The sequence below is a fragment of the Egretta garzetta genome, unplaced genomic scaffold, assembly GCF_000687185.1.
Source record: "Egretta garzetta isolate BGI_Z169 unplaced genomic scaffold, ASM68718v1 scaffold313, whole genome shotgun sequence".
Taxonomy (NCBI): Eukaryota; Metazoa; Chordata; class Aves; order Pelecaniformes; family Ardeidae; genus Egretta; species Egretta garzetta.
The window spans coordinates 1,614,804-1,642,084 of record NW_009259063.1 but is presented as its reverse complement, the minus strand read 5'-3'; the positions used below and the strand labels follow the sequence as shown (position 1 = coordinate 1,642,084).

Here is a 27,281-nt window from a genome sequence, read left to right as displayed (position 1 = left end):
GGGGGAGGGAGAAGATATTAGTCAATTAAAGAATGGGATTAAAATGAAGCCTGATAATTTCAATATTGAACTCTAAAAATCCTAGCATCCTGCTTTGGTATTAGAAGGAAAGTTAACTCGGTCAAAAAGGCTGTTATCCACAAATATTTGTTGTCCAAAAATGCAAACAACCAGTATCCTGAACTTTGGTTAGCTAAAATTTGCAGACATTTCAATCATCAATTAAGAAACCACTTGTGGGATTCAGTGTATAGGCCATATTTCACATTTTCTAAGGATGGAATTTTTATTAAATATCTTAATGAACTTTTAAACTACAAAGTACAGAGAATTAGAAGTTTCCATTAAAAATCTAGATTAAAAAAATATTAGGAAGAAGGGCTTTCACTGGAGAGCCTTTCCATTTTCTGCAGTTCCCATTTTAAGGAACAGCCCTTTAGAGTATTGGTATATGACAGAGAAAAAAGTCATTTTAAAAGAACAGAAAACGAAGCTGGAAAATGAGCGGGCAGAGTGGACTTATTTGGTCAGCTGACTCATACCAGAGCCATTCCTGAAACCTACGCAAAAGCCTGGAAAATAAATAAGATTCTTCTGTGGGATTTCCTTTTCCTTGGTCCTTGGAGAAAAACTGTCCATTTAACTCTAGAGCAACCAGCTCTCTGTTCCTCTTCAGAAGCTCTTCTGCTTGGCTCTGTTCTGTGGGAAATAGCCCCCTTTTGTGTTTCACCTAGACGGTGATGACTCCTTGTATTTAAGCTTCTGCATGATGGAGAGAAGAAAAAATATCACACAAGAAGCAAAATCACATTCTGTAATTCCCTTGTCGAGCGAAACACATCAGAGCCTATTGGCGCAGTCCTTTTTCAGAGCCAGCTCCGTCAGTGTAGCCTCTGGATGGCAATTACTGCAGAAGAGTTGTCGAGAAACGGTCCTTGGACTTAAGACAACTGCCAATGCTCATTAAATACTTTTTCAATGTCCACATTTCTCACACAGGTGCTGAGGATGTCTTAAATGCATTATACATTAAAAAAACAAAACAAAACAAAACACCAAAACCAGGGAAAACGTGCATCATCAAATACATTTTTTAATCCTTATAAGTGCACTTGGAATAACAGCAGGATTGAACACATCTCCTTGGTGAATGTGTTTGTTTCAACACTCTTGATGGGCTGCTACTTATTAAAGAAGCTATTATGTACTCTCTGCAAGAATCTACCTTTGCCTGAACTTCCACTTTCCGCAATCTTACATCAGACTAGAACTGGAAATAAAAGACAGTAGAGAGGACCCCAAAATGTCCATGAAGGTATAAACTGATTGCACAGTCCACCAACTTCAGGTTGACACAAGGTCAGACACTCAAATTTTGTTAGACAACAGACTTTCAGGTGATTTAGACTCCTTGGCATCATTAAAAGCTTACATGTAAACCAGATCAAGAAGTGTTCTTACAAATATTTAATTCTGGGTGAAGGACTATTGCAAATCCCAAGAATAGATGTGGCTACAGATTTTATTAGAACATTGATATGTTTTTCATGTGTACTAGCTTCCTTGCCTACTTGTCTGAGCCAACTCCCATATTACTAAGATTCTCCTTATTAATTTTCCATGTTCTGTCTCTAACATTTTTCTAGACAATGCAGGAAAGGAGCAGATGGAGAAACCCAAACTGATACATAAACCATGCACATAAGTATTGTCTTTTCTGTGTCGTGTTTGTGTAGTCCCTAGCACAAAGAGACAAACAAATCAATAATTCCTGTGAGATTATCCAGTGGCATATCAGTTGTGCTGGTTTTAGTAGGAAAAGAGAAACAAAAAAACCACCTGGACTCTACAAGCCTGGACATGCAGGCACTCCAGACAAATCTGCACGTCGGAGTTATTTCCAAAGGCAAGCAGGAAGCACACAGTAAAATAAGCCAGGCCCATAGTAAAATAAGCCAGACCAGCTGAGAAACCATCACTCAGCAGCTCCATAGCATTAACTCTTCTCAATAAATGAAACTGTTAATAAGCACTTTTGAAAATGATGGACAACTTAGACAAACTTAGTTGGATGCAGGACAGTGGCAGTAGTGAAAACTTCTGCTTCGGGTACCTGTGTGAGGGAAATGCTAAAGAGGCAAGGTGACAACATACGCATGTACAAGAGCCTCACGCAGATCTCAGGTGGGTGGGAGACTGTGAGGGTCCTTGTCCCACCAAGAGGGCAGCCATCCAGGGGCCCATGAGACCACCACTACCTCTGCAGGCATAATACTGCTGTTCCTATCCCTCAGCCGAATCCTCTCCTGTTTGCTTTGCACCAGGCTGAACAGCATCCAAGAGAACAAAAAGAGAGATTCAGACACGTTTAATGATGTTTTTCCCTGCGTAGGATTTCAGGGTGTATAAGCCTCAACAGAACAAGTTTTCCAACAGTGATGGGAGTTGGAGCATCGATCCACCAGAGTTTAACCTTCTTCCAGAGGCAGCACTCTCAACCAAAATCAGCCAAAAAGGTGTCCAAATGCTATAAAAATGAGGGAGGTGGCTGTATTTAAGCATCGATAAAATGAGTATATTTTACTCAAGTATCCACAAGATACTTCTGCTAGCCAACACGGGTGGGGGTTTAGTTCTGCTTTTTGTTTTCCAAAGAAGATTCCTGGATTTCTATGAGAAAAATTATATTGTGTTAGAACTGAGAAAGAACTTCTCTTTCCGAGCAAGACTTCTCTCCAGGAAAACATCACAGACTACACCGACACTTCAGCACACTTTCTCTCACTACCAGAGAAGGCCAGCGCATAGCAAAAGCTGGCCGATGCCTCTTTCACCTTTATTCAAAAGCATCCATTACTGGAATGAGATTTTTGACATCCCCTGAACACAGGTTACAGTCTTCTCCTGGGCCTCTACACGGGGCAGTTTCACTGCTTTGCAATGCAGAACAAAAGATAGAGGACGCTGACTGTATTTTTTAAAGGTATGGCATGCAAAAGGTTTAGGTCATTTTTTCACTTACTCTTTTTGTTTGATTTCATTTGATAGCCACCATTTACCACTAATTAAAGCAGTTCTTGAAACAAAACTGCCCTGGATAAACTTCCAGAATTGGAGGCTAAATTCTTCTGCTGCTTCTTTCTTCAAGCCTCTTCTGAGCCCTTACTGTTAATTCAGACACTGGCAGGTAACGTTGTCTTTCAGTCCTGTTATGCAACTTGGCTTCCAACATGTGCAAGAATTAACATGTTTCTCCAGATAGATTCGCTTTCCCAGGCTCCTGCCTTCTCAGCAGTGTGAGGTACTTTGTGTAGAGTCGTCTCAATTTCGTCTGAATCCCTGTTTTTCTAAATACTTTGATTTTTTTCAGAGATAGGAAAAGTCAGTTGTATATTTATCTTGAACTATCAAACACGCTAAAAAGGACCTATCTGGGATTCCAGGCACCATGGCTAAATAAGAAAAATACAGTCAGGCTTATGCAAACAAATGTGTACACACCAGCTGCCTCAAAATCATACAGGGCACAAAACTGCTCCCGCCACAGATCCCCCAGAAAACAAACCTCAGTGGCTGGTACATCCCTTCCCACTCTGAAAGCATCAGACTTTGCTTTTAGCCCCCAAAATACTTGGCAATCCAACACAGTATTTGAAGTCAACTTCCGTTTTGGTACTTCCATGCATGCAAGTGCTGAAATTGTTCATTGTTCTGAACCATGAGACTGCCAAACTTATTTACCTTTCAACCCTATCTTTAAATCTCTAATTTTAAATCTACAACTTTGCAGATTTACGTAGTTAGAGATTTTCTCCTCCCCAGAAAGGGCTATTTGATATCAACCAGTAGGACAAAACATATCCTCTGTCTTTGGTTTCTTTTTCACAGCTTGACTAATGCGTCAAATTATCTATATTTTAACAAGGAGACCCAGTATGTCTGAGAAATAAAATAGCACAGTCCTTAGTAGGTGTTCACATTCTTCAGCTTGCCATCTTTTACCCATTTGAAGCAAGCGTGTTTTATTGCCACATGTCAATAAAAACTAAGAGCCAATAAACCAGCATAGCTTGCATTGTGGGGCACTGTTAAACAAATACACGGATGATATCCAGTTATTTTAAGGCACAGTGAGTGTAATTCAGTAGAAGACAAAAGAACCTCATTTACCACCACGGATTTTTTTTTTTTTTTTTGATAAAAAAAAATGCACGTTTTTAGTATGATATTGTTGAAAAACAAGGCTTTAAATCACCAGCATTCCTTTAAATGGGAATCTTCAGATGTGGTGATTGTTTAGTAGTTGATTTGCCACTGATTTTGTAATTACCTGTTTATTTTTACTGTTTGAGATTCCAGGCATCATTTCTGGAGACTAAATGAGGCAATATTAAGGGCTTTCTGTGATTTTGGGGCAAGGCATTTTTGAAGTACAAAGCAACAGCTATTTTTGCTGGTCGACACAGTCTAGAGCCCAAAGACACACGATTATGCCTTCAGAAAGGCAACAGCCGGAGCACATGACAGTCACTTACTATAACCCCCGTCTCCCCGCCAGCCCCTTTGCCTGGGGACAAAGGACAATTCCAGGACCCGAGTATCTGAGCTCACTGCGCCTGCTACCAGCTGTACAGCAGGGCTCCTGCAGCCTCGCTGAACAACAGGCACCGGTCACCTCCAGACAACCTCCAGCAACTGTTCTTTCAGCAACCTGCTACACTTCCATTTACGTCCTCAAAATAAAAAGACAGGAGAAGCCAAACGGAGGCAGATCAAACAAACTTCCCCTATGTTCAGTCAATCACTCCTTCAGAGAAGCCCACCAGGCATGTCAGAAAAGAGTAACTATTCCAAGAGCAAAAGAACCAAATGAAGACAACTCCGCGGTGAAGAAAAGGCAACTCTTTCACATCGCAATCAGCACAAAAGCATTTCCAACTGTGCTGCCACTCCAGCCCTCTCCATCTCACAACCCTCTCCAGAGAGAGGGGCAGAGAGAATCAGAGCAGAGCCCATTGCATGAGGTGCAGCTCTCAAGAACACACAAACCACAGGATGAATAAGGCGCTGGAGCCAAAGGATGAAAAAAACATTGGAATAAGCAATCCAAAACCTTAAGAAAAACAGGAGCAAAACAAACTCTTGGAAATTTAACCCAACAGCTCAGATAATCCTGTAATGACATGGTTGCTCTTACCTTTGCCATCTGTGCCTGCACGCCATTTGCTTTGAGAGATGCTACTGCTTTCTGTGCTGCTGCCGGACTGTCAAAATCTACAAAACCGTAACCTGAAAAATAAACAGATAAATAGATATTTTCATTATTATCCATGTGTATGTGCACAGATCAAGATCTTATTTTTATAAAGAAGGAAACCCTTTCCATTTTCTTATGTTGTCTCATAGTCTTCCAGTAGCACTGCCACCATCACCAGCCATCGTACCTCTATTTCTCACACCTTTCCTCCTGAACCTAGTGGGGTTTAAGGAAATGCAATGACCTGAAGCTTTGAAGTGCTGAAAGGTATGCAGCAGAGGGGGAGAGAAGGCAGCTCTTTGCCTGTCCTAACAGATAAAAAGGCCCCTGGCGGCAGGAGGGCACACGCTCGTGGGTCTCTGGTGCTCTGGAGTCCTGCCCCATCTCTTCCATAAGAGGAGGCAGCAGTATGGTCCTCCCTGGGATACAAAGCTACAGCTTGCAATGGCTAGTTTCGTGAGAGAACAACACCCTTTCCCTGTCCCTTGAACCCGTATGAGGATTAAGCTTCAGAAGAGGAGGGCAGTGGGTCTCTGCGGCAGGCTGGGGCCATCTGTGTAGGGGCAGGGAGCACCGTCTTCCAGCAGGTGGGAGCAATTAAGGGAGAAATTGCAACCTGCGCTCTACCAGTGACTGCCAGATAGCTCTAGAAGATGGTAAGATAATAAAGTCGCAGCCTGGGTAGACCACATCCCTTTCATCTCACTGCTCTCTCTGCTGGAACAAGGGCCAGGTCCCTACCAGGAACCGCTTCAGGGTGTCATCTGAACAGCAGCTTAGTGAGGTTAGATCTTAGGGATTGGCAAGGGATAATCATCTGCTTTCAAGTGGCTTTCCTACTCCCAGTATTTGCATTACTTTAATTTATTAATCAGCCAGTCACTTCCTATCTTCTCTTCTTCCCTCTCCATTTTTTCTTTCTTTAACCAGCAAGACTGGTGTGGTGAAGCAAGACCAGTGCTGTTAAGCCCCTACTGGATATCAACAACTCTGGAAGTATTTTTATTTTCCTAATGATACAAAGGAGGGCAAAGAGGACAGGGAATGGACTTTTCACAACTTCTGAGCACTGAGCTAATCTCTGATCTCCAACAGCATTCAAATGTCTTGCTCATGAACATTTCAACAGTTATGAAGATTCAAAAGTCTCACCAAGCACCTACTGAGGCAGCTGCATATATTTCAGAATCCACCCACGCAAACCCCAGCCTACATCTTATTAAGCAATTACAGGGCAGGTAGGCATGTGCTGCTCGGACAAGCTGTGGCCAGGGGCCACCTCTTTGGCATCTCCCCGGGAAGCCGTACGGACGAAACTAAACCGCCTGAAAGCTTTAATAATATTAGCACAAGCATATTTACAGCATAGCAGCTCCTTTGCAGACATCTCCATTTACTAGGTCAATACTCATCATACAGGAGGCAACCACATATTTGCTTTCCTGCCGTATCCATTTTTATTTATTTCTTTTGCCAGCCTTTTTTCCTGCTCACTGGGAGGCCTTATGCCTTCCTCTCTGCACCAAATCTAGGTATTAGAGCTTGTGATCACCTTGCCCCCCGAGTTATAAACATCTCTTTATTATTCTTTTGGTATATGCACTACTTGATGCAGGGGTTAGTCCAATAATGAAAGAATTTTGTGCACGTGGACTTTTTTTCTTGGCTTAAATCTCAGTCGCAAAGTTTTAAGAAAATGAAAAAGAAACAAGAAAAAAGAAGCAGCCAAAATTGAAGTGCTGACTGACTTAAAGAGTACAAAAAGCACTATTTTGATAACAAAGTCAAGACCTGAGCCTTTCTGTTCTTTTCTTCCCCCAGTTTTTTTTTGGGTTTTGTTGGTTTGGGGTGAATTTTTTGGTAGGGCATTACTTCAAACTGAGGGAAAGCCTAGAACAACTGTACACTGGGACAGCAGATCTAATAAGCACCACCATGAAGAAGTGCACTGGAGTTTGGTCAACTTGGGGAGGTGGGGGGATGCTTTACCTGCTCAGATTCCACTATTTGATTTTCCCTTTTTATTGCTACTGAGCATGCCATTTTTAAAGCAGCTTGTTCTACATCACATTTTGCTTTGCAGTGTTACCCAAGCGCTCTCTTCACTGCAGAAGTCAGTGAAGCTGATGCTGCTCTGAACCAAAAAACATGCTACAAGAGAGCAAGATTCCTCCCTGGATTTCTCCAATGCCTTTGCGCTTTGGGAGAGCAGCTTCTGGGAGGAAGGAAGAGATACAATTAGATGCAGCTTCCATCTTGCTAGATGAGACATCCTGATGAGAAGCCAGAGCTGCCAAGTGGGAAACCTGAAATGCCTTGGGAAGTCATGGGATGGCTTGGCTCAAACACACAGAAAACTATTTTTTAGGATAGCAAGGTGCTCTTCTCAGGAGACTAAATTTCTTTTTATTTCTCACCATGTTCATGCCCAAAAACTAGGAGGTGAAAGTGCAAAAATAAGTTTTAACATTGGCATTAAAAAAGGAGAACAGATTTTTGTATTTATCGTCAGTGTACAGTGCAGGATTCGTGTATGCAGTAATAGAAGGGAAATGATTTTTAGTATGACTTTCTAGACAGCACGATAAGTATTCACATCTAAGTTAGTATTGCTTGTAAATATAAACCGGAACATGTAAGAATATTCCGCTGTTGTAGCACAGAGGTCAGGTATATCTAACATAGTAAATTATTGAAGATCAACATCCATTCATAATATCCCATGAATATCTTCTAAACATTTATTCAATGGGCACAAGGGGCTATATAACCGTATCAGAGATCCAGTGAGAGTCTCGAGACAAAAAAGCCTTGCATCTGTAGCTGCCCGTTATGCATTCTAGTATTACTACTCCCAGCCTCACTGCAAAGCTGCTCTTTTTCCTTCCCTCAAGTTCATTTTCATTCCAAGTATCTTTTTTTGGCCCTCCCCCCTCCCGACACATCTCTCCACCACACACAGAACATCAGGACAAAATCACTCCATGGCTGAAAATCCGTCCAAAGAACATCAATCTGCCGCAAGGGAAGCCAAGTTCCCAGGCTGTTTCAGCATTCAAGTATCCTTACAGGAACCCTGCAATGCTATATAACAGAAAACCAGGCATGCTGCCTTTTTGTACAGTTTACGTTCTTCCATGTAGATGTTTATAGCCTATGCTGGTGACCTACACTAACATATTTCATTTGTTTATAATCTCACTTCATTTTTTTGGTCTCGGGCACTGACAAAGTAGCGCTTGCTTTTTTATTTGGTTTTTGGGGGGGTTTGCTTGTTTGGGGTTTTTTTGTTTTGTTTTATATACTTTACAGGGTAGGTCAAGTTTAGTCCCCACAGAAGCTAAAGCTGGGTCTTGAAACATCCCCTCCAGCTCTCCCTGTGGCATAAATGAACCCTGAAACTCCCTGTGCTGAGAGCCCTTCCCTCCTGGCCAGGCTGTGGCTGGAGCGGGCGTAGGCTGTGCTCCCCTCCGGCCCCGCTGGGCTGCTGCGGCTCCCCTGGTAGGGACAGCTCGGGCAGGTTCAGCTGCTCGGGCACCCATCCCTGCTTGGGTGGGTGCCTATTCCCTGGCTCCTCCTGGGAAAAGGCAGCAGGCTGGCTGGAAGCATCCACCGTGAAGGATTCAGACCAGGCTCTGCCAATCGGACGCTGCTGTTCTAAGAAAACGTCTACATTTCTTTTTCTCTTTTAAAAACAAGTGTAAGCCCCACCAGCCCCACCCTCTGCTAGCCTCAAATTCCACAGCTTTTTTTTTGCTTCCCCCCCTCCCAGTTTTTCTGCAGAACATCATGAAAAACGCACTCGGATTCTAAACCGGGACCTTCAGACTCTGCTCACAAGAATCCATCACCACCACAGGAAACCAAAACCAAAACTATTTCCCCTTTTTTTTCATGAAGCATCCTGCCCTTTTCCTTTAAGAGCTCCAAATGCAAACAGGGAAAGCTGCGTTATCCCCTGCTGCTTTGAGACATGGGACTTGAATTTATCACTAACGCGAGCCCCTCAGCTCAAGTGCACTTACACTGAGGGTGACTTTGGCACTCCAATGCTACAACAAGTATTCCAGGATCCCAAGGTTTTTTGTAGGATGACATGTCACCAGTTTGTACATGCAAACACACACACAGACAAACCCCAAGACAAGGCTACCTAGATTAATTGCTAAACCTTTCCTCTAAGAAATAAAATGGCTGCAATTTTGTTTTGGCCTGACGCCATTAGAGCGAAATAATTAAATTTAAGGAATAAACCCAGTGGTTTTGTACCTGTGGGGGAAAGAAAACAGCTAAAGCATCAGCAAGCGCAAGTTTACAGCTAGCTGCAATAAGTGCTACTACCCAAATACACTGGCAGACACTAAACATCTCCGACTCCTATAACCTAAACGGCTGGGGGCCTCCCGGTCTCAGTTTCTCAGTTCCATAATTAAGCTTGGCAGCAGGTTCAAATGAATTAAAACTGAATGTCACTATTTCCTCAACAAATCCCTCATCCTTGTTTTTTCTTACTTGTCAGGAGAAGACCAGCAGAACAGCAATTAGTGGTAAGCAGTGCAGTGAAAAAGAACCAAGTATACACTAATTAGGTCACTCGCCAAACACATTCATTTCATTGGCAGATTTAATCAATGTTTTCCTGAAATGTCTTAAATCTCCTATGCTAATTTAAAGTTTTGTTATTGTTGTTACTTTAAACACAGATGGGATGCCTGGAGATTTTCAATTGCTTTCCGCAAATCCATTTCAAAATAACAACCCCTCATATAGTATATCATCAAAATTTAGGCACAGGTTTTAGGAAATGGCCTCTAATTTTATGCCAACATTTTTGTGCCTGCAAATACCTATGGGTGCAATTTTGTGGATTTAAGTAATTGCAGGTGTGTAGAGCTCTTAGACATCAAACTCTGAATTGCCCTGACTGATCGGGTACTTAAGGGTAATGCCAAATAATTTAAGGGATTGCCTGCCACTTGCGGTTCCCACAATTATCGCAAAGTGCTGGAGCGGTGGCACAGAGCAAAGGCAAGCTCTCACTGGCGCACCTGGGCTTCACAGTCCGCCTCCGGGGAGCTCCATGTGCGGCGTGGTGGGAGCGAGGGCCTGGCTGCCTTTCTGGAGCATTGAGGCAGCTTCTCTGCCGCTGCTGACAGCGGCATTAGGTACTGGAAGCGAATGGGAACAGAGGTTTCAGGGTATCCTGGAAGTTTGGTCCCCTGGTTAGTTCTTACAGCTAACACAGCACCGCGCTTTTTCGCATGGAAGACTCTCCGTCGGCAGACGTCATTGCTGGCGCCATCAGAAAAGGAGCTGTCATGGCTGCTGAACTCATCTGCCCCCGTGCCAACCAGGCTCTGGCTGTCTTCCTGCCCTGACCGCATGCCCTCAGGTCCTCGCGGCCGCTCCCTCCCTTCTGCCGGTACTGCCCCCTGAACCACAGCCCACAGCCCTGTGACCACCGAGGGGTGTGAAAGGGCAACCGCACAGCCAGCCACGGCTCCCCAACCATCCCACCTCTGTCTTCATGACCCAGGTGAAAAGAAAAGAAAAGAAAAGAATGGAAAAAACAAACAGCAGAAACGTTCTTTCCCAGAAGCGAGGAGTGGAGCGCCTTGGTGTGCTGCTGAGCTGGAGCTCTGCAAAGGCAGCAACCTCTGGCGGGGGCAGAGAAAGGAGAAGCCCTGATGAACAAGGGAGGATAAGCTGGGGCCAGTGAACTCTCAGCTTCACCCTACCACAAGGCCAAACATCACGTCTGACCCCTGACCAGGTGCTGCTTTAAATCACTTGAATTCGAGTCAACTAGTACTGCGCATTTTGCAACTCCCCCAGCACACACATGCACACACAGGGATGGGACAGAACACCACCCAGTCAGGAGACTGGCATGGAGTCTGCATGTTAATTCAACTAATGTGCTGGGGTAACTAATCTTGTTATCATAAAAAAAAAAACAAACCAAACCAAAACAACCAACTAAATATACTGGTGGGGAGCTCATACGTACTGGAGAGCTCTTCTGGTTCCACTGATGGTTCCAACAAACTCACTTCAACAAAAGTTTCAACGCTTTGTTTCTGTAAGCTAACATCCCCGTATCGAGAGGAGAACACACCCAGCCTGACAGACAGGAAAGGCTGACTGACGGCTGCCCCACGCAACCTTCACTCCCGCAGGTCCCTCTGCGCTCGGCGGCTGACACGCAAGTTTGAGGGAAGCTACAGCAAAAGAGGGACCTCCAGCTCTGCCGTTCTCCTACCTTTGACTTTGGCAGGTAGACTTTTTTTGGCAACATAAAATTTGTGTAAATTTTGCATAAAATTACATAATTGTGGAGACATTTTTAAAGAAAAACCTCAGTTTGCTTATGTGTAATGACAACAGTTCTGTTATACCTAAAACTGCTTTTCTAGGTCTGGTACACCAGACCACTTGCAACTCTGCTTCCCACCGGGATACACCTTTTTAATGTAAGGAAGTTCCCAGTCCTTGTTTCTGGCCATCTAGAATTCAATATATCAAATCTGAAATCCAGAACAGACAAGACTGAGCCTATCATTCATGTTGGGTCTTCAAGAGGCGAAGGCTGGTTGGACAAAAAGGAGGATATGGTCATTTTAAGACAGTGCTTGCTTTTTTTCATTAGTGTTTTTGTTAACTTTGCTCTGAGTTGGGAAATTTAAAATCAGTCCCAAAAGGGGCTGTGACAAAGGAGACAAATACCAGCCTACAGAAGAGGCAGCAGTCAAAACTACTTGTTGAATTGGGAAATCTTGAAATAAAATACATTTATAATAAATATTCTTTTTTTAAACTTTATGAGGTCACCACCATACATATCTGTATACATAGATGTATACATCTGAAGACACCAGCACAAAGTTTTTACACAAACACCAAGATATATACACAATTAAGGAAATATATAATATTCAGTGGGCATTTCTCCTTCACGCTTAAATGAAACCACTTGGATTTCACGAGAACCTAAGTCAATTTTAGTTGTAACATTCACTTTTGCCCAGCACTTTATTTAGAGTGTCTCTTAAAAGGCAGTATTCATTCTGACAACCAGGTAGCCCACAAAAAAAAGTGATTATCCAGTGATTTACTATGCAATATTCAGACATTGTTTTATGCTCAGATAAAGAATCAAATTAAAGTCTTATAAGCCTTGGAAAATTAGAGTTAGCAAGCAAAGAGGTTGAATCACCCTTGAACACAAAGTTACTGAAAACAGCTTTTTCTTTCATTGTTCAAATTGTGCTAAAATATTCCTACAGCTCCAAATGCTCAGAGTAATAGTAATATTCTATATTACTATTTTTAAACCCCTACTTTACAAAAGTGTTCTCAGTGTCGAGAAAGTGGTGAATCATCACCTTTTAATTAAAACAGCTAATATATAGTTAGAAAAATAATTGGAAATGGAGAGTCTTAAATGCGAGAAAGAAAGGATAGTCCCTTCATTTCAGATCACTCCCCAGAGACACACCTACATTGTTAAGTATGCACATATAGCTGATTTTTTTTTGTTGTTGTTCGCTTTAGCTTGATATGGAAATACGGCACAAAACTGTCACTTTGATTATGTTCCTGCAGTGATTTCTTTTGCCTCTTGCATTATTTGAATCCCCTTTATAACAACAGAACTGGAGGAAAACAGCACCATAGGTAACTAACAAACAATTTTTAGACATCTGTTCGCAAACACATTCTTAATTTGAACATTCAATTACTTTGATTTAAACAGAGTGCATATGAATGCATGTTATTATTAATTGCACAACTAATTAATGATGATACTTACATGCAAAACTGAAGTATGGAACTTGTGATGATCTTTTCTTATGTTTTACAATGTTTAGTCAATTGAAAAATTTTTGCCATCTCCAATAACTAAAGGTAACAGTACAAAGAAACCTATAAAATTTTGGTATGTGGGAAAGAAGTACTCACACAATAAATAAATAACTGTATGTATATGCATATGTATGCGTATTTTTCTGGAAGGTAATCCTTCCAAAAACATGCTCGACGACAGAGCAGAAGCAGACCTCAAAACGGACAAAAGCTCTCTGTGAAATATGGTTGCAATAACAACGGCAAGGGGGAGAAGGGTCAGCACTACAAATTTAGCAAATATACCTATCAAAAAAAGGATACGGCACTTGACTACCCTTCCTCAACATTTACGCTGCATTCCTGGCAATTCAGAACCACCAGTTGGCAAACTGGAGAAAATTCTGGAAAGAGCACAAATCTAGCCATACGACTCCAGATTGTGCAAATGGCAGAACTTTATTTGATTACCCCTAACAATACGCCAAGTGTTTGGCGCCTTAGAAGTGAACGTAGATGTTGAGTGAGTACCTATGGGCAACCAAATTGCAGCACATGACCGGCATAAACAGCGAGAGGTCAGACTTTGTGAGGACCTGTCAAAGAACGAAACTGTTGGTGAAAATAAACCGAGCGGGAAGTTGAGAAATATTTCCTGGTATTCTGCTAACAGCGCGAACTTGGAGTAATCATGCAAAGTGAATGATGGAAAACTCATTGCTCGAGTTACTAAATATGGGCTGAATAAAGAGGAGAACATATTGTAAATCTTGCAGTGGCAGAAGGACAAGAGATAAACACACTTTTCCATCTTTAACTTTTGAAGTTACTCTCTCTGCAAGTCCCATTGATGACTGTTAAAATCCAAACTGAAGGTTAATTCTATTTTTAAATACAGGGATAGCTTGCATCTACATTTTCCATATAAACCAACGTATGATTCCATATTACAATCATTTAGCACCACAACGTTTCTTATCGGCGTGTTAGCTATAGAATGTAATCATTAAGATTATTTTTACTAGACTTGTTTAGCATAAGACATTCATCGTGACTCTGCAGCTGAGCTAAATTTCACAACTTGAAGCAGTGATTGAAGAAAGCAGAATGTTCTCCCAAAAAACAAGTGCTCCAAGAGCAGTGCTTAGTTACATATTTACACAGAAGGGAGAGAAGGATACAATAGCAGTTTCTTCCCTTGACTGAAGAAATACTCGGTGACTCACAAGCGATAATATTTTGCAATATCCAGAAAATAAATAGCCAGAACTTGCAGCTTCAGGTTAAGATCCACTTTGAGATACGGATTGACGATATCAATTAATGCGTTCACTGAAAAACTAGTAGGGAACCTCACACACAAAATTGAGAAAGGGTTTGCTTTTTAAACAATTATTTTTCATATTCATTCTCCTCTCTAATCACAGCAACGTCCAGATGCTGAAGTTCCAAAATACCACAAGAAAGACTATTTTCTTGGTATTTCCAGCCGGCAGGAAACACTGACACTCTCACGAGAAAGTCTGTTCTTCTGAGGTTTCATGCTCAGTTATGCAGACTCCAGAGCTTTACTTAGCTTGGATAATGTTTGGGTAAGATATGAAACCAAATCTCTTGAGATTTGTCCATCACTTATTTTAGAGCTGAGTGACTTGAGTAAAAAACCTGGTGTACAGAAACAGTTTAGAAAAAAAAAAAAATAAAAAAAAAAAATCATTCAGCCATTATCTCCGAAATCTCCCAGTGCCTGTGTAGACAAGCAAATTTCTCTTCTAAATACTGGACCTCAGTTTACCTGAAGCTAAGCAAGTTATCCACCAGCTGCTCACCAAAAGAGCACATAACCTAAGAGGCTACAAGACTAACTCCAGCACTCCCATGGACTAGTTAGAAACGAACGTTACTATTGTCATGCTAAGCACTGTGCAGGCATGGTACCTGGCACGGCACTCCAGCAGGCATTTACGGACAGAAGAGTATGGAAAGAACAGTCATCAATGGGAGCTTTCAGTGCACAGTGCCTATAGAAGACAGCAACAAAATACTGGGGGGGGAAAAAAATTAAGTCCTTCAGCAATCAACTCTTCCAGCATTAGGTTTAAGCAATGATGCTATTCTAGGAGGCAAAGGAGGATGTTCTGTATCACCCAGTGCTCTTTGTCAGCAATGAAATATTCCGTTCTCTTCCTCTCAACGCTGGATTGCTCAGCAATCATAACATTAAGTAACTGCGAATACTCGCGAGTAGGAAGAAACAATCTGACAAGAGAAGATGCACTTGGTGATCACACTGTGATTACTGTACTTTATTAAAAATAATTTTCATTTCAGTATGTTTTGACAAGAAAATAGAAAGCATCTTGTGCAGGCTTCAGGAAATATTAAAATAACCCAAGGTGATGAACATGTTATTATCCAGCCTGTTCCAGAGGGAGGATGCTCAAGTACTAAAATGGTTTTCATTTCAAATACACATTCATTTTCAAGACACCACACTTGAAAAATTGGACTGTATATTTGTCATACAGTAAGCAGTGATAAAGAGCACAGCAATTTATGTTCTTTACACAAACCACTTGTAATTCAGAAAACAACTATAGTTTCTAAAAGGCAGCAAAGTGATAGCACTTTCCCGAGAAGTGAAATGTTTTTTTCATGCCAGTTGGCCAATTCTGGCATGTCAACCTTTGCTATGATAAACATTTTGGATAACATGCAATGAGCTCCTATTCCAACCCATCAACACTCATGATGTCTTGGAGCTTTAGGCAGAGATGAGCAATACCTCTGAATATTTCATGAGTCTGGTACTAAGAAAAGGATCCTGATACCACCATCACCATAATGCTAAAATACCAATGGCCTTTTGAGGAAGAGGGTAATATGCTTTCCAGAAACGGTTGGTGGTCACAACCAACATTACACCCATGCTATGGAAGGGAAGCACAGCAGGGATGGGCAGCACAGAGGAGGACAAGACACAACACACAGGTCAGAATAAAACCCATGTTAAAGACACTGTGTAGATTCAGTGCCCAATGATTTTGATCTTCTACAGTATTTCAGACAATCAGAATTTAAGTATCCCTATAGTGTTATAGCTATATTGCCCATCACTGTTTATAGGGTGTTCTTTTTCTTTTGCAATAGATCCTTTTGTGGTTAAATACCAGCTGCACTGTCTGAGCCTCTTGTCATATATCTACCACATTTATCTGTAGCCTGAAGTTCAAAAATGCTATTATTATGGTACTCCAGAAATGGCTATTAATTTTCGAGGCTCAGAAAGGGGAAAAAAACCCTTTCCTCACAGCAAAGCACCATCTGGCACATTGCTCAGAGCACGGTGTTTAGGAATACCTAAACAATTTATAGCTGTAATATAAAGCAGAAAATACAAAAGCTACCAAAAAAAAAAAAAAAAAAAAAAAAAAAAAAGAATGGAGAAGAAATCACACCATAAAATCTCTTTTCAAGATGCCCAATCAATTTTCAGATTCGAGATAGTTCTACAATCTAGGTAAGTGGAAGATGCAGATAAACTGGTGGAAATGGTAGCTTTTCATCTAATCTGAATTTCTGAACCTGTAGTTTTCCTATCATTACAAATCACATACTTCAAATATATGAAAAAGAATCGAGTAATATAATGTTTTAATCTTAAGCGAACACCTTTTTTTTTCTTTCTGTGATTTAAGGTAGCTATTTAGTGTTATTTTGACTGTCAGCTTGCATTTGAAATCACCTGTTGGTGACATGGCAGTCACACACAACGGCATGATGAAGGATGCTACCTGGAGACCATACTGAAGCCGCCTGGATGACAACTGTGAGGCATCAGGAGGCCAAACGAGCAGAAGGACAACCCCCTGTGCACAAATGCCAACATTTAAGAAGCTTCTTGCACACTGAAATTCATGTCTACAACAAGCCTTCCACAGCTTGTAGAGAGAGAAGGCACAAATTTGGGACTGGAAGAGGCATCCAGAGTCTTTTTGAAACAGTGGATGACTATAACCCCACACTAGATGGCCACATGGGGTCACACCAGTGACTCACACAATTTCTCTAATATTACCCTTTACCCACTGGAAAGATCTCACCCGATACATCCTTGTACCATTTTTGTTACCTTCAGAGCTGTGCCCATTTTTGGTTTGGATACTTACAAGATCACCTAATACTTCTGTCATCCTTTTCCTTTATTTGCTATAGATAAGCTTCCAACTTCCCATGCAGAGCTTTTCCTATTACTTCCTAAGTAGATACTTTTACCACTGGATTTGTTCCCTATTTCTCATAATCCTGTCTTCAGGATCATCTAATTACCTTTCTGTGTAATTGCCTAATGCTTCCCAATGTTGTGTAACAAGCAGGTGTTGAGGGAATTTTGGTAGCAATATCACTAAAGATGAGATGGGAAATCTGGTATATGCCTTAAAAAGAGAGAGGTAGGTGGGTGTTGCCAATGATGCTGACTGACATGTCCAAGCCCGCATCCAGATCGTCATAATATCAGCAAGAAGCTACATTGGTAATGACTATACTCAGTAGCTCTTCCTAAATGTTCAGGCACCTTCTGGATGTAAAAACATTTTGGTTAGGATCTCTGGAGAACCTTAATGGTTTAACTAAAGAGCAAACTCATTGACATATATTACCAGTGAAAGGCCAGATATACAATGGAGAACAACTTTGACCCCATGAAGCCAGTTTAAAGGTATGCATTTCAATGCTTAATTACAGAAGATAAATGGGAGGGAGAGGGAATTTATGTGCTAAAATATTCTTCTTAAAAATTAAAGTGAGGACAATTCACATATAATCATACTCTCTTATTTATGAGATATTTTATTTTTTAAAATCCCAGAACTTTTATGAAATTATACAGAAAATGACTGAGAGATGCCCAAGTCTGTAGTCAGATCTGAGTTTGTTTGCAGAGAGGGGTTCTTTATCAGCTTAGTACATCAAATAAACCAAAATGAAAGAGAAAGCGGGAAGTTTTGCCAGGACACACAAACCCAGCAAACATATTTTGTCTAGGAAGCCAGAATGCATACAAAGAGAAAAAGACATTTTAAATGCCTAGCAGCATCCTCATACACCATATCAAAGAAATAAAGAACCAGCAATCTAAAATTATTTGCAGTCTTTCAAAAAATGGTATTGAATCTCACATACTGGTGTGTGTAGGTTCTTGGTCAGTCTTGGTCAGGCCTACGTTCGTTACAGCAGACAAGACAGCTAATAGTCAAAGGGACAGCAGCGTATCTCTTACGCAGATGCCAAATACATGTTGGTGTTGTCAATGCGGGGATGTGTAAATGTTTTGAGACTGAATGTCTGCTTCCTGTCAACAGCAAGAATTAGCCAGACGAATACCCAACACGCATGGTTGTGCTTTCTTAAATAATATTTTACTACAAAATTTGCAGGCTGCTTGTTTTATCCCTGAGCCTGATGCTCTCAAAATCCTTTTTGTGACCAAACGCAAAGGAAAGCAACTCCCCATACCCCCAGCAGACCCTGGAAGAAGTGAGGCATGTGGAGAGGAACATGATGAGCTACCAGTTGGCTGAAAAAATCAAGGGAAACACAAAGTTACTCAGGGCTCACAACCAAAAGGGTGTCCACAAAAGGCAACCCATCTCATTTCCATTATGTAGAGATGGCAGCCTTGGCAGCAGCTTGCTACGCTACCGTTACACCTTCCTAGTCACTATTTTGCATTTCTGGGGCAGACCTGAGGCTCTTTCTTCCAGAGCTTCCATCAGGCAGGTGGTACATGAATCAGGAGATGGCATATCCATGTATTTCTGTATATAATCCCATCAGAAGATCATTTGCTGGTTATTTCTATTACACAGAGATGATATTGTGTTAGATGACCCTGAGAGGAGGTATATTTTTCACTGCTGAAGGGTGGGGATGAGGGGGACATGGATCTGGTCACTGTATCTGGCTGGGAAAGGAAAAAATGGCCCTTGTGTTTTTACCCCACAGGGCAGCAGGTGTCTAATTCAAGTAATCATTCCCCAGAGGTGCAGAGTCCCTCATATAGCAGGCTTAGAGCCCTTGAAGGAAATGGGGATTGCCACTCTGATACTTAGTCAAGGGGAGCAACAGCCTCACCCTCCCTAGGGCACTCTCCTGCATTAAAGACAATATGAGGTTCCAGCAACAGGCACAGGAGACATTTGGGAGGAAGAAACCTTCTAGCCTTCTAGAAACCATACCATCCTGTTCTCTCATTTTATTGTTTTTTTTCTCCTCCATGGATGGCTGAGACAAACATTGCCCATGAAAAAGAAGTAGCCTCTCTTTGCCTTTATCTAGAAACAAGCAGATATGGCAGATGAAGAACCTCATGCAAAACGTGATGGTATGACATGATGGGAGACAAGCTACAGTACAAGGCAGTCTTTCCCTCCTTTAGTCTACATTGCAACCACATCTAACTTGGCACCTTCCTATCAGGCATTTTGTCACTGAGGAAATTTGCACTTATTGCACCAAGGCATTTTTGTCCCAGATGATGAAAATGAAAACCCTTTAAAAAAAAAATCCCCAGCAAATCATGTGATTCCAATGCTAATGCATACATGTGGCACAAGTGTATTGCACTTGTTTAATGGGCTAACCAACAGAATCAAGCTTCCCTCAGGAAAGTCAACATTTCAGTGTACACTAGGAAAATTGAGAAAAAGTCAGCTTCCAACCAAAAAATAAACTCCACATTTAATAGCTTAAAATGAAGCCACTGAAGACTAAACATCTGGGCTTTTTGGATATCATCCCAGATACTGCGTGTAGCACCGAAACTCTTCATCACTGTATCCTCTTAAGAATTTGAATAAAATAATTCCCCCAATATATGCTGTTTCTCTGCAGAACATCACAAAAAAAGTGCCTGTTGCAGTAAGACCTTAGGGCAAGGCCTGTTTTTTACTACATGTATGGAGAGTGTGCAGAACCACAGAGCTTTGGTTTTCTGCAGGATCTCCAGGACTTCCCATAACACAAATCACCATTCTGCAGCGGTGGCAACAGCAACAACCCGTGTGGACCACAAAAGAAGCCAATTAGAGGAGGATTATCAGAAACACTCCAATAAATCAGTAGCACTTCTAGAAGTGCCACTGGAAGTCAATGGGATTTTCTGCTCCTGAAACGCAACAGGCACATCCATACCAGCATCCATTAGAGACCTCCCCACCAGCACTGAACAAGGCAGTACACCTACATGGCACAGAGCAGTGCATTAACAGTATGGTCCTTCCAGGACATTTACGCCTGTTTCTCATCAACTATAAAAAGACCTAGCAGAGCACCACCGTGCCACTGGATTCAGTCCTAGCTTGGAGAAGTCTACTCAGTACAACACTGTGCTGTGTGTTCCTAGGTGCTCAGGAGCTTTTGAAAACCCCAGTTCCTGCAAAACCTGCTTTGAGATCTCCACTGTTCCCAGCTGCCACGCTTCTCAGTCAGTACCAGCCATGCTCAGAGGCAATCTGGATTTACTGGGGTTGCTCAGGGATAGCCAAACAAAATCCTGTAGCCGGTTCTGTGCAGGAGGTCAGATTAGATTGGTACATACACTTAAACTTTGTGAGCTGCTGAGAAAGAACGTATGGAACATGGCCACTGGAAAGCAACTTAACCAACACAACATTTCATAAGCCAGAGGCACATGGATTATAACTACAGCCAAACTACACAGTGCAAGAGAGCCACACAAAAGACAAAAAGCATTGGATAAGACTGAAACAGAATTAGCCTTAATAGACAGTGCCTCCCTAGAGCTTTTATGCTGACGGCCAAGCAAAACGGTTCTGAGCAGGAAGACAAGAACTGCAGACTTCTGGCATGGCTCTTGAGACACAAACAGTGTGAGAGACTTGTTCCCATAGTGGAACAAAGAGGTAAAGCAGACCCCCTTGAAACAAACAATTCCTGGCCATCATACCATCCAAACACACACAAATAAAATTGGGTGTTCCATCTAAGTTTTCACTTTATATATATAAAATAAAGTAGAAAACAGTAATTTTAAAAGTTGCTAGCTTTTTTTTAATTTCTTAATTGACCTTCTTCTACCTCCTCTAGCAAATCACACACAACCATATTCTCCCCTTTTTAGAGATATATTGCTATTAGGAAGCTCTGTAGTAGGCTGTTCTTTTTGTTTCTTTTGTTCAGCCAACCTTGTCCATTTTCTTTCCAGCCCTGAGATGATCACTCCTATCCTTCAATGTCCAGCTCCTCCTCTCCCTGCTCCTCCAGGTGACTCAAAAAGAGAAAGACTCATGCATCGTCTAGGAAGATGGTCTGATTAATGCCTTTTCCACTCCTGTAAGTCATTTCAAAGGAATCATTCTATCCCAGGATGACAACAGGGAAGATGCTTCCATAAAACCCTGTATGCATCCAGCAAATACATAATCATACCAACGGAGGCAAGGAGAAAGTGAAGACCTCATGCTCTGTCAACACAATTCTTTTCCTTTTCTGTTTGTTTGCTTTTTCTCTCCACACTTTCTGTTTTTCCCATACTTCCTGTTATGTTTCAAACAGATCTTTCCTTTACTGCATTTTATGGATTTCTGTAGCTTTCTTCCATCATCTCCTCTTTCCTAGCCTGTTTTTCTAGCCTCTCCAGCCCCCAATTTCCCTTGTCTGCTCATTTCAGCTATTAAGATGGAAACAGTAGTTCTCAAAAAAACCCCAAACCAGCTTCTAAAGTAGAAACAGGAAAACTACAGAGACAACAGATGTCTTAGGAGTCCAGTACAGAATACGAGGTCTTTGAAAAAGGGTGAAAAGTAAGCAGAAAGGGCTGTTCTGAAATGATAGCGCAACAAAGGAACCAATTAAGGAAGAAATAAAGTGAAAACTAAGCCAAATCTTTGCTTGGAATTGAAGCTTTTTTTCCAGCTAGGAAAAAAAAAGTTAGTATACTACATCCATTATTTTTCTTGTCCAACATGTTTCTGTACTTACTGATTTTATACAAAATTGAGAGTAGACTTGCCAAAATATCGTTAGTCTTCCTACTAATGAGACAGAGAAAATGCCAGGATTTCTAGATACATCGGAAACAGAAAGTACTAGGTACTTATATGGAAAATTTCTTTCATGAAAGAGTCCAGCCCCACGTCCCAAGTGAGACCAAGCCTATGAAGTGCTGTCTTTTTAACACACCAGCATTTTAACCAGCTTTGTAAGATTCAGTCTACCTGCCTCAGGAGGGGCTTTGCTATCAACATCCCCCAACACCAAGGACAGCCTGGTCCCAGCTGAAGGGCCCAAGGGCACAGAACGATGAAACCAAAGCCTTATCTTGATGGATGCTTGCAGTTTAGGGTTGCGGCTCATTTCTAGGGCAGCATGAGAAAGCCAATACTCTGCTGGTGTCACGGCCTTCGGTTGCCTGCTCCAATGGTTCCCTGCTGCAACTTGCTTCACAGGCACTTGCTTCTGGCACAGGCAGCAAGAAAACACACAAGATGGAATTGGGGCCCTGGCAACTTTTTGAACACACTTAAAATAACTAATCTTTATCCAAGGAAGATGTATCACAACATTATTATTTTGCTTCTCAAAGTATGGTTGCTTGTTCAGCAGGGCACAGCTGAAGATAGCACAGCTTCCAAACTTCAGTTCTGCCCAGCTTCAGGTAATGTTGACTCATTTATGAGGGCGGGAACCCCAGGTTCCTCATACGTCTGTCGAAATGGAGGGCAGTTCGTCCATGGGAGGACATTTCAGAGCACCAAAGCCAGATTCGTTTTCTGAACCACCTTCTGAAGGAGCTTCTCTCTGCAGGTTATATACAGAGCCTAGAGAAACCAGCTTTCAAACTCAGACTTTTGCATTTGTTTCTAAAACTGGGCAGGGTGAACACTTCCCTCTGCAAGTGTCACTATTCAGCCTTTATCAAGCTTACAGTGTGGGGCAAGAGCCAGCTCCCGGCATGTGCCAAAGGGAAAAGAAAGGAAAGGAAAGGAGGGCGAGACTCTCACGCTGGGATTGTCCAGAGGAAGGGACAGGGCAGTGAGGCACTCATGCAAGGCATGGCATAGGTGGATATGGAAAGAAAAAAAAAAAAAAAAAAATCAGGGATACTTCAGATTGGATTTTAGTTCTAATAAATAAAAACTAGGGCAACGCACCCATTTTTATCACAAGGCTCTGCTAATGAGAACACTGCTAATGAGAACACAACATGGACAAAAGCTTCTCTCAAAGCTCGTTCATTCAACACCAAACACTTCCCAGTCAAAATCCAGAAAGACTTCCTAATAGGGATTAGCTCATTTTCATTGTGAGCCAGGGGCGCTTGGAACAAAAATACCAAGTGTTTGGTCAGGAAAACTAATTTGGGCCAAATATTGTTCTCATTTGCTCTCAGTCTTTCTTTCCCTCCCCTCCCTATTCTCTCCCAGTGATGCTGACGGCTATGACTGTCACCACTGCTTCCTCCTGTTAGCACATAGGAAAGACTCAGGCAAACAGCTCTTGCTTGATTCCATTCATTGCAGCTGGATCATGCAGACAAACTGATATCAGGAAAAGCGAGTATTAGCTGGAAAGCATTAACTGTTTTGCCTCAAATTCTTCCGCTCCCTTACATCATTTTAAAGCAACGTGCTACTATGGACATTTTAAGAAGCTGAATTAATTAAAACCAATCAATCCTTTCTTCTTCAGCTTTTGTCCCTTAGGAAGTAGGTGGAGTATACAAGCATGCACAGTACTACATGTATGCATAATAACTTTTAAATAAAAATAGAAGGTCAAATTCTCAGTTGGTATACTTTACCACATTGACTACATAACCCCCACATGTATGCATAATAACTTTTAAATAAAAATAGGTCAAATTCTCAGTTGGTGTACTTTACCACATTGACTACATAACCCCTGCTAGTATTCAGCACCCTACTAAATCCTGAAGTACCTTCTTGAATTTGCGTAATCCTTACGTACTATCATTCAAATCCAAACGTCATTGATAAAGATGTACCAAGGAACAAACAACGCACTGCATAGATGCAGATGTAATCGTTCTCTGATTACGGCTGATGCCCAACCGGTTAGCTAGGTGCTGGAAACAACTTTGTATCTACCAAGCTGGCTCAATTTAATGAGCATTCATTCACCCTCAGTGAGATTCCTGTTGAAATAAAAATGCAGAAAACCAAGCATTGTAGATATTGGTGGTCTTTTACTTAACTGAGAGAAAGTAGAAGAAAGAATTAGAGACTTCAGGTACATCTGATGAAGTTCATCATTACCATTGGAGATCAAAGCATTTTCCTTAATCTCTTTTTTACTAATATAATTTAAGACCATGTTCATTGTTACTTCCCCAGGCTGTACCCTTTCAAGGGCAGTTCCACCGTTTTTAATCTAAAATACAATAACCCGCTTCATACACAACACACATAAATTTCCAAATCTCTCCGTGCCAGGCAAGGGCAGTAAATCGAGAAAAGGACGATGCCAGTAACTTCACATGTGCAAAGCCTGTTTCCTAGCAGGGGATCAATAACAGCTAACTGCATTACGGTGACAGGGAAACCGGCACCAGGTTTGCTGTTTTGCTGCTGGAGTGCCCTCAGTACAACCGAGCCTGACGGTGTATATTCACAGGGTAGAAACGTGCAGAGATCCCTGAAAGAGCTCCGACCAAGCCAGCCTAGGTGCTGGAAGCAATATAGCTGCAGGACCCAGGGAAACTGGTCAGTGCAGACCCAGGTTAGCGCAGCAAGTCCCTCACAAATTTTTTCACTCCTTGCACAGCCTAAGTAGGACTTTTTTTTTCTTCTTTTGGCTCCACTCACATTGCAACTTTACCAGCTACATCCATCTTCCTAGCAAAAATAATAATGCTAAAAAAATCTCTTGAGTGTTTCTACTTCAGCTTCCCCTTTGGGGGAGTTATTCTTTCCTCTCAGAAAGGTCGGACTAGTTTGTCCAACTCATGGGGCTACAACCAAAGGGTGAAATGAAAGATACAGCTCTCGTTGATTGTATTAGATCACCACAGAGGGAACGTTACCTTACTTTAGCTCCCTTTCTATTTAGCAGTCGAGCTTATCCTTTTCATCCCCTACACACACCAATGCTAAACACTCTGCAGACCTTCCTGTAACTTAACCTCTTGCTGCCTCAATTTCTTCTTCTGTAAAATGGGAATAATACAGGGAATATTTACCTTTTGGCAATTAGACTAACTAATCTAACTAATCCAATTAACCAGTTACTGAGCATTTGTAAAGCGCTGTAAGCTCTTCAGATACAAAGCATTACAGTAACACAAAGTTTTATAGTTATTGTTGTAAAAATAATCAAAATTCAGAGGGGAAGGGAAGATGCCAGCTGGCAGATTTAATATCCAGTCTCACTTATTGGCAGCAGTTTCATTGTAATAAAAGCAGGACCATTGCTGATTATGCAGGCTTGTGCTTCCAGTCTTCAACTGGTTAAGGAGCTGTTGTCAGCTTATTTCACAGAAAGCTCCTTGTGGCTCAAAATACTGTCTGATCAGCTTTTTTCCATAGAGCCAGGATTCCCAAAAGCAGAAGTCCTTAAGCACATGCTTAGAGTAAAATCAGCATTTAGGTGCTTTGGTTAATCAGGCTCACAGTAAAAAAAACCTCCTCTCAACACGAGAAAATGGAAAGGTTTTTTCCCCTCCCAAAGATACAGATATGTTAGAGTACTCATGGCCAAAAATCCTTTTGATTTAACTCATCTCTAAAGCCCACATTTGCCTAGAGTTTGTTTCAGCTAGGTATATACATACATATATACGTACACACATATCATATGTATTTCATTCCGATAAATCTCTTCCTTGGGGCTTGTGCCTTGACGTTGCAGAAAGATTGTAAGACTCTACTAGGCTTTCACTCCTATTCATGACACCTGAACTACGCAGGGCTAAGGGGTAGGTTCTGATTAAAAAGGACCTTTCTGGCTGTCTAAGAAAAGTTACGCTGGCCAGTGACACACCAAGATGGATGCATGGCACAGAAGATACCAAAGTAACAGAATCTGTACTGGCAAGCATAGACTCATGTTGAAAGCTGAAAAGTAACAAAATCACTGAGGATGTACAACTTCTGAAAGACATTTTTGGAACATGTGGACCATGGCTGCATCACCAAAAGCCAAAAAAGGTTACGAAAGGAGTAAACAAACAGAATCTCATCCTGGAGTAATTACTCTTCCTGGAATAAGCAACAGTTAATAATGAGAAGCAGACAGAAAGCCACTGAAAAACGAAAAGAAAAAACACAATTTACTCGAAGAGACAAGATGGTTACCACTCACAGGAAGCATCATTAATTAGGACTTCTAAAAGAAGGTTTCTCATCTTGTAGGAACTTATTAGCAACTGATTGCTCCAAGGTAGGTTTCAAAACACGTGAAAATGACAATTATATAATGTTACTAACTAAAAGACGGCTATCATGATGAGCTCAAAGATTAATTCTATGATTTTTTTACTGGCAAATTCCCAATAATTAGAATGAGAAACTTCAGTGTAGTGGTAGGGATGTTGACGACCCAGTAGAGAACAACAGGCAAGTCAGACACTGGTAACCACTGTCTACTCAGTAAAAGGCCAAGCTGACCAGCAGAGCACTGTTTCCCCACATCTGTACCGACCGCATGACTTGAAATGTATCTATGTATTAGACCACATCCCCAGGATATCAAAGGAACTAACATTAGAAGCAATCTACTTTCTCATTAGTAAAACTATAAACCAAACTCAGGAAAACCTGACGCCTCACAGTGCCAGGAAAAGCAACAGCAGAAGGCTGGAGGATCCAACAGAAGATTTGGTATCACTAGAGAAACCTAAGCTGAATTGTAGAGCAGGCTTCAGTGTTCTTGGGCTTAGTTCAGATTTCAGGAAGTCGCTGTTGACACACCACAATTTTGTCTATATGACAAATGAAAGGCAATGCAGCAGCTACAGCTGCAAATAGTTTCCAGGGAGGCTCATCTGAAAGCCTGGATAAGCGAGAATATCATCACAAGAAAGAGAACAAGTCAAACCAAATGTTAATTCCTCAAAAACATGTCCTCAAAGAAAAAGAGAGAAAAACATAGTATGTGAATCAGAGGTGATCTAAACGATTCTGATTATTGGTGACAG

At 41.6% G+C, this 27,281-nt stretch overlaps 1 protein-coding gene across 1 annotated transcript in view; it reads right to left on the bottom strand.

Annotated features, from left to right (window-relative positions):
- RBMS3 (RNA binding motif single stranded interacting protein 3) overlaps positions 1 to 27,281 on the bottom strand; it is a 348,682-nt gene that overhangs the window by 251,146 nt on the left and 70,255 nt on the right. The window contains exon 3 of the mRNA XM_035890699.1: positions 5,198 to 5,289. Within this exon, the coding sequence (XP_035746592.1) occupies positions 5,198 to 5,289 (92 nt within the window). The remainder of the gene's footprint in view (positions 1 to 5,197; positions 5,290 to 27,281) is intronic.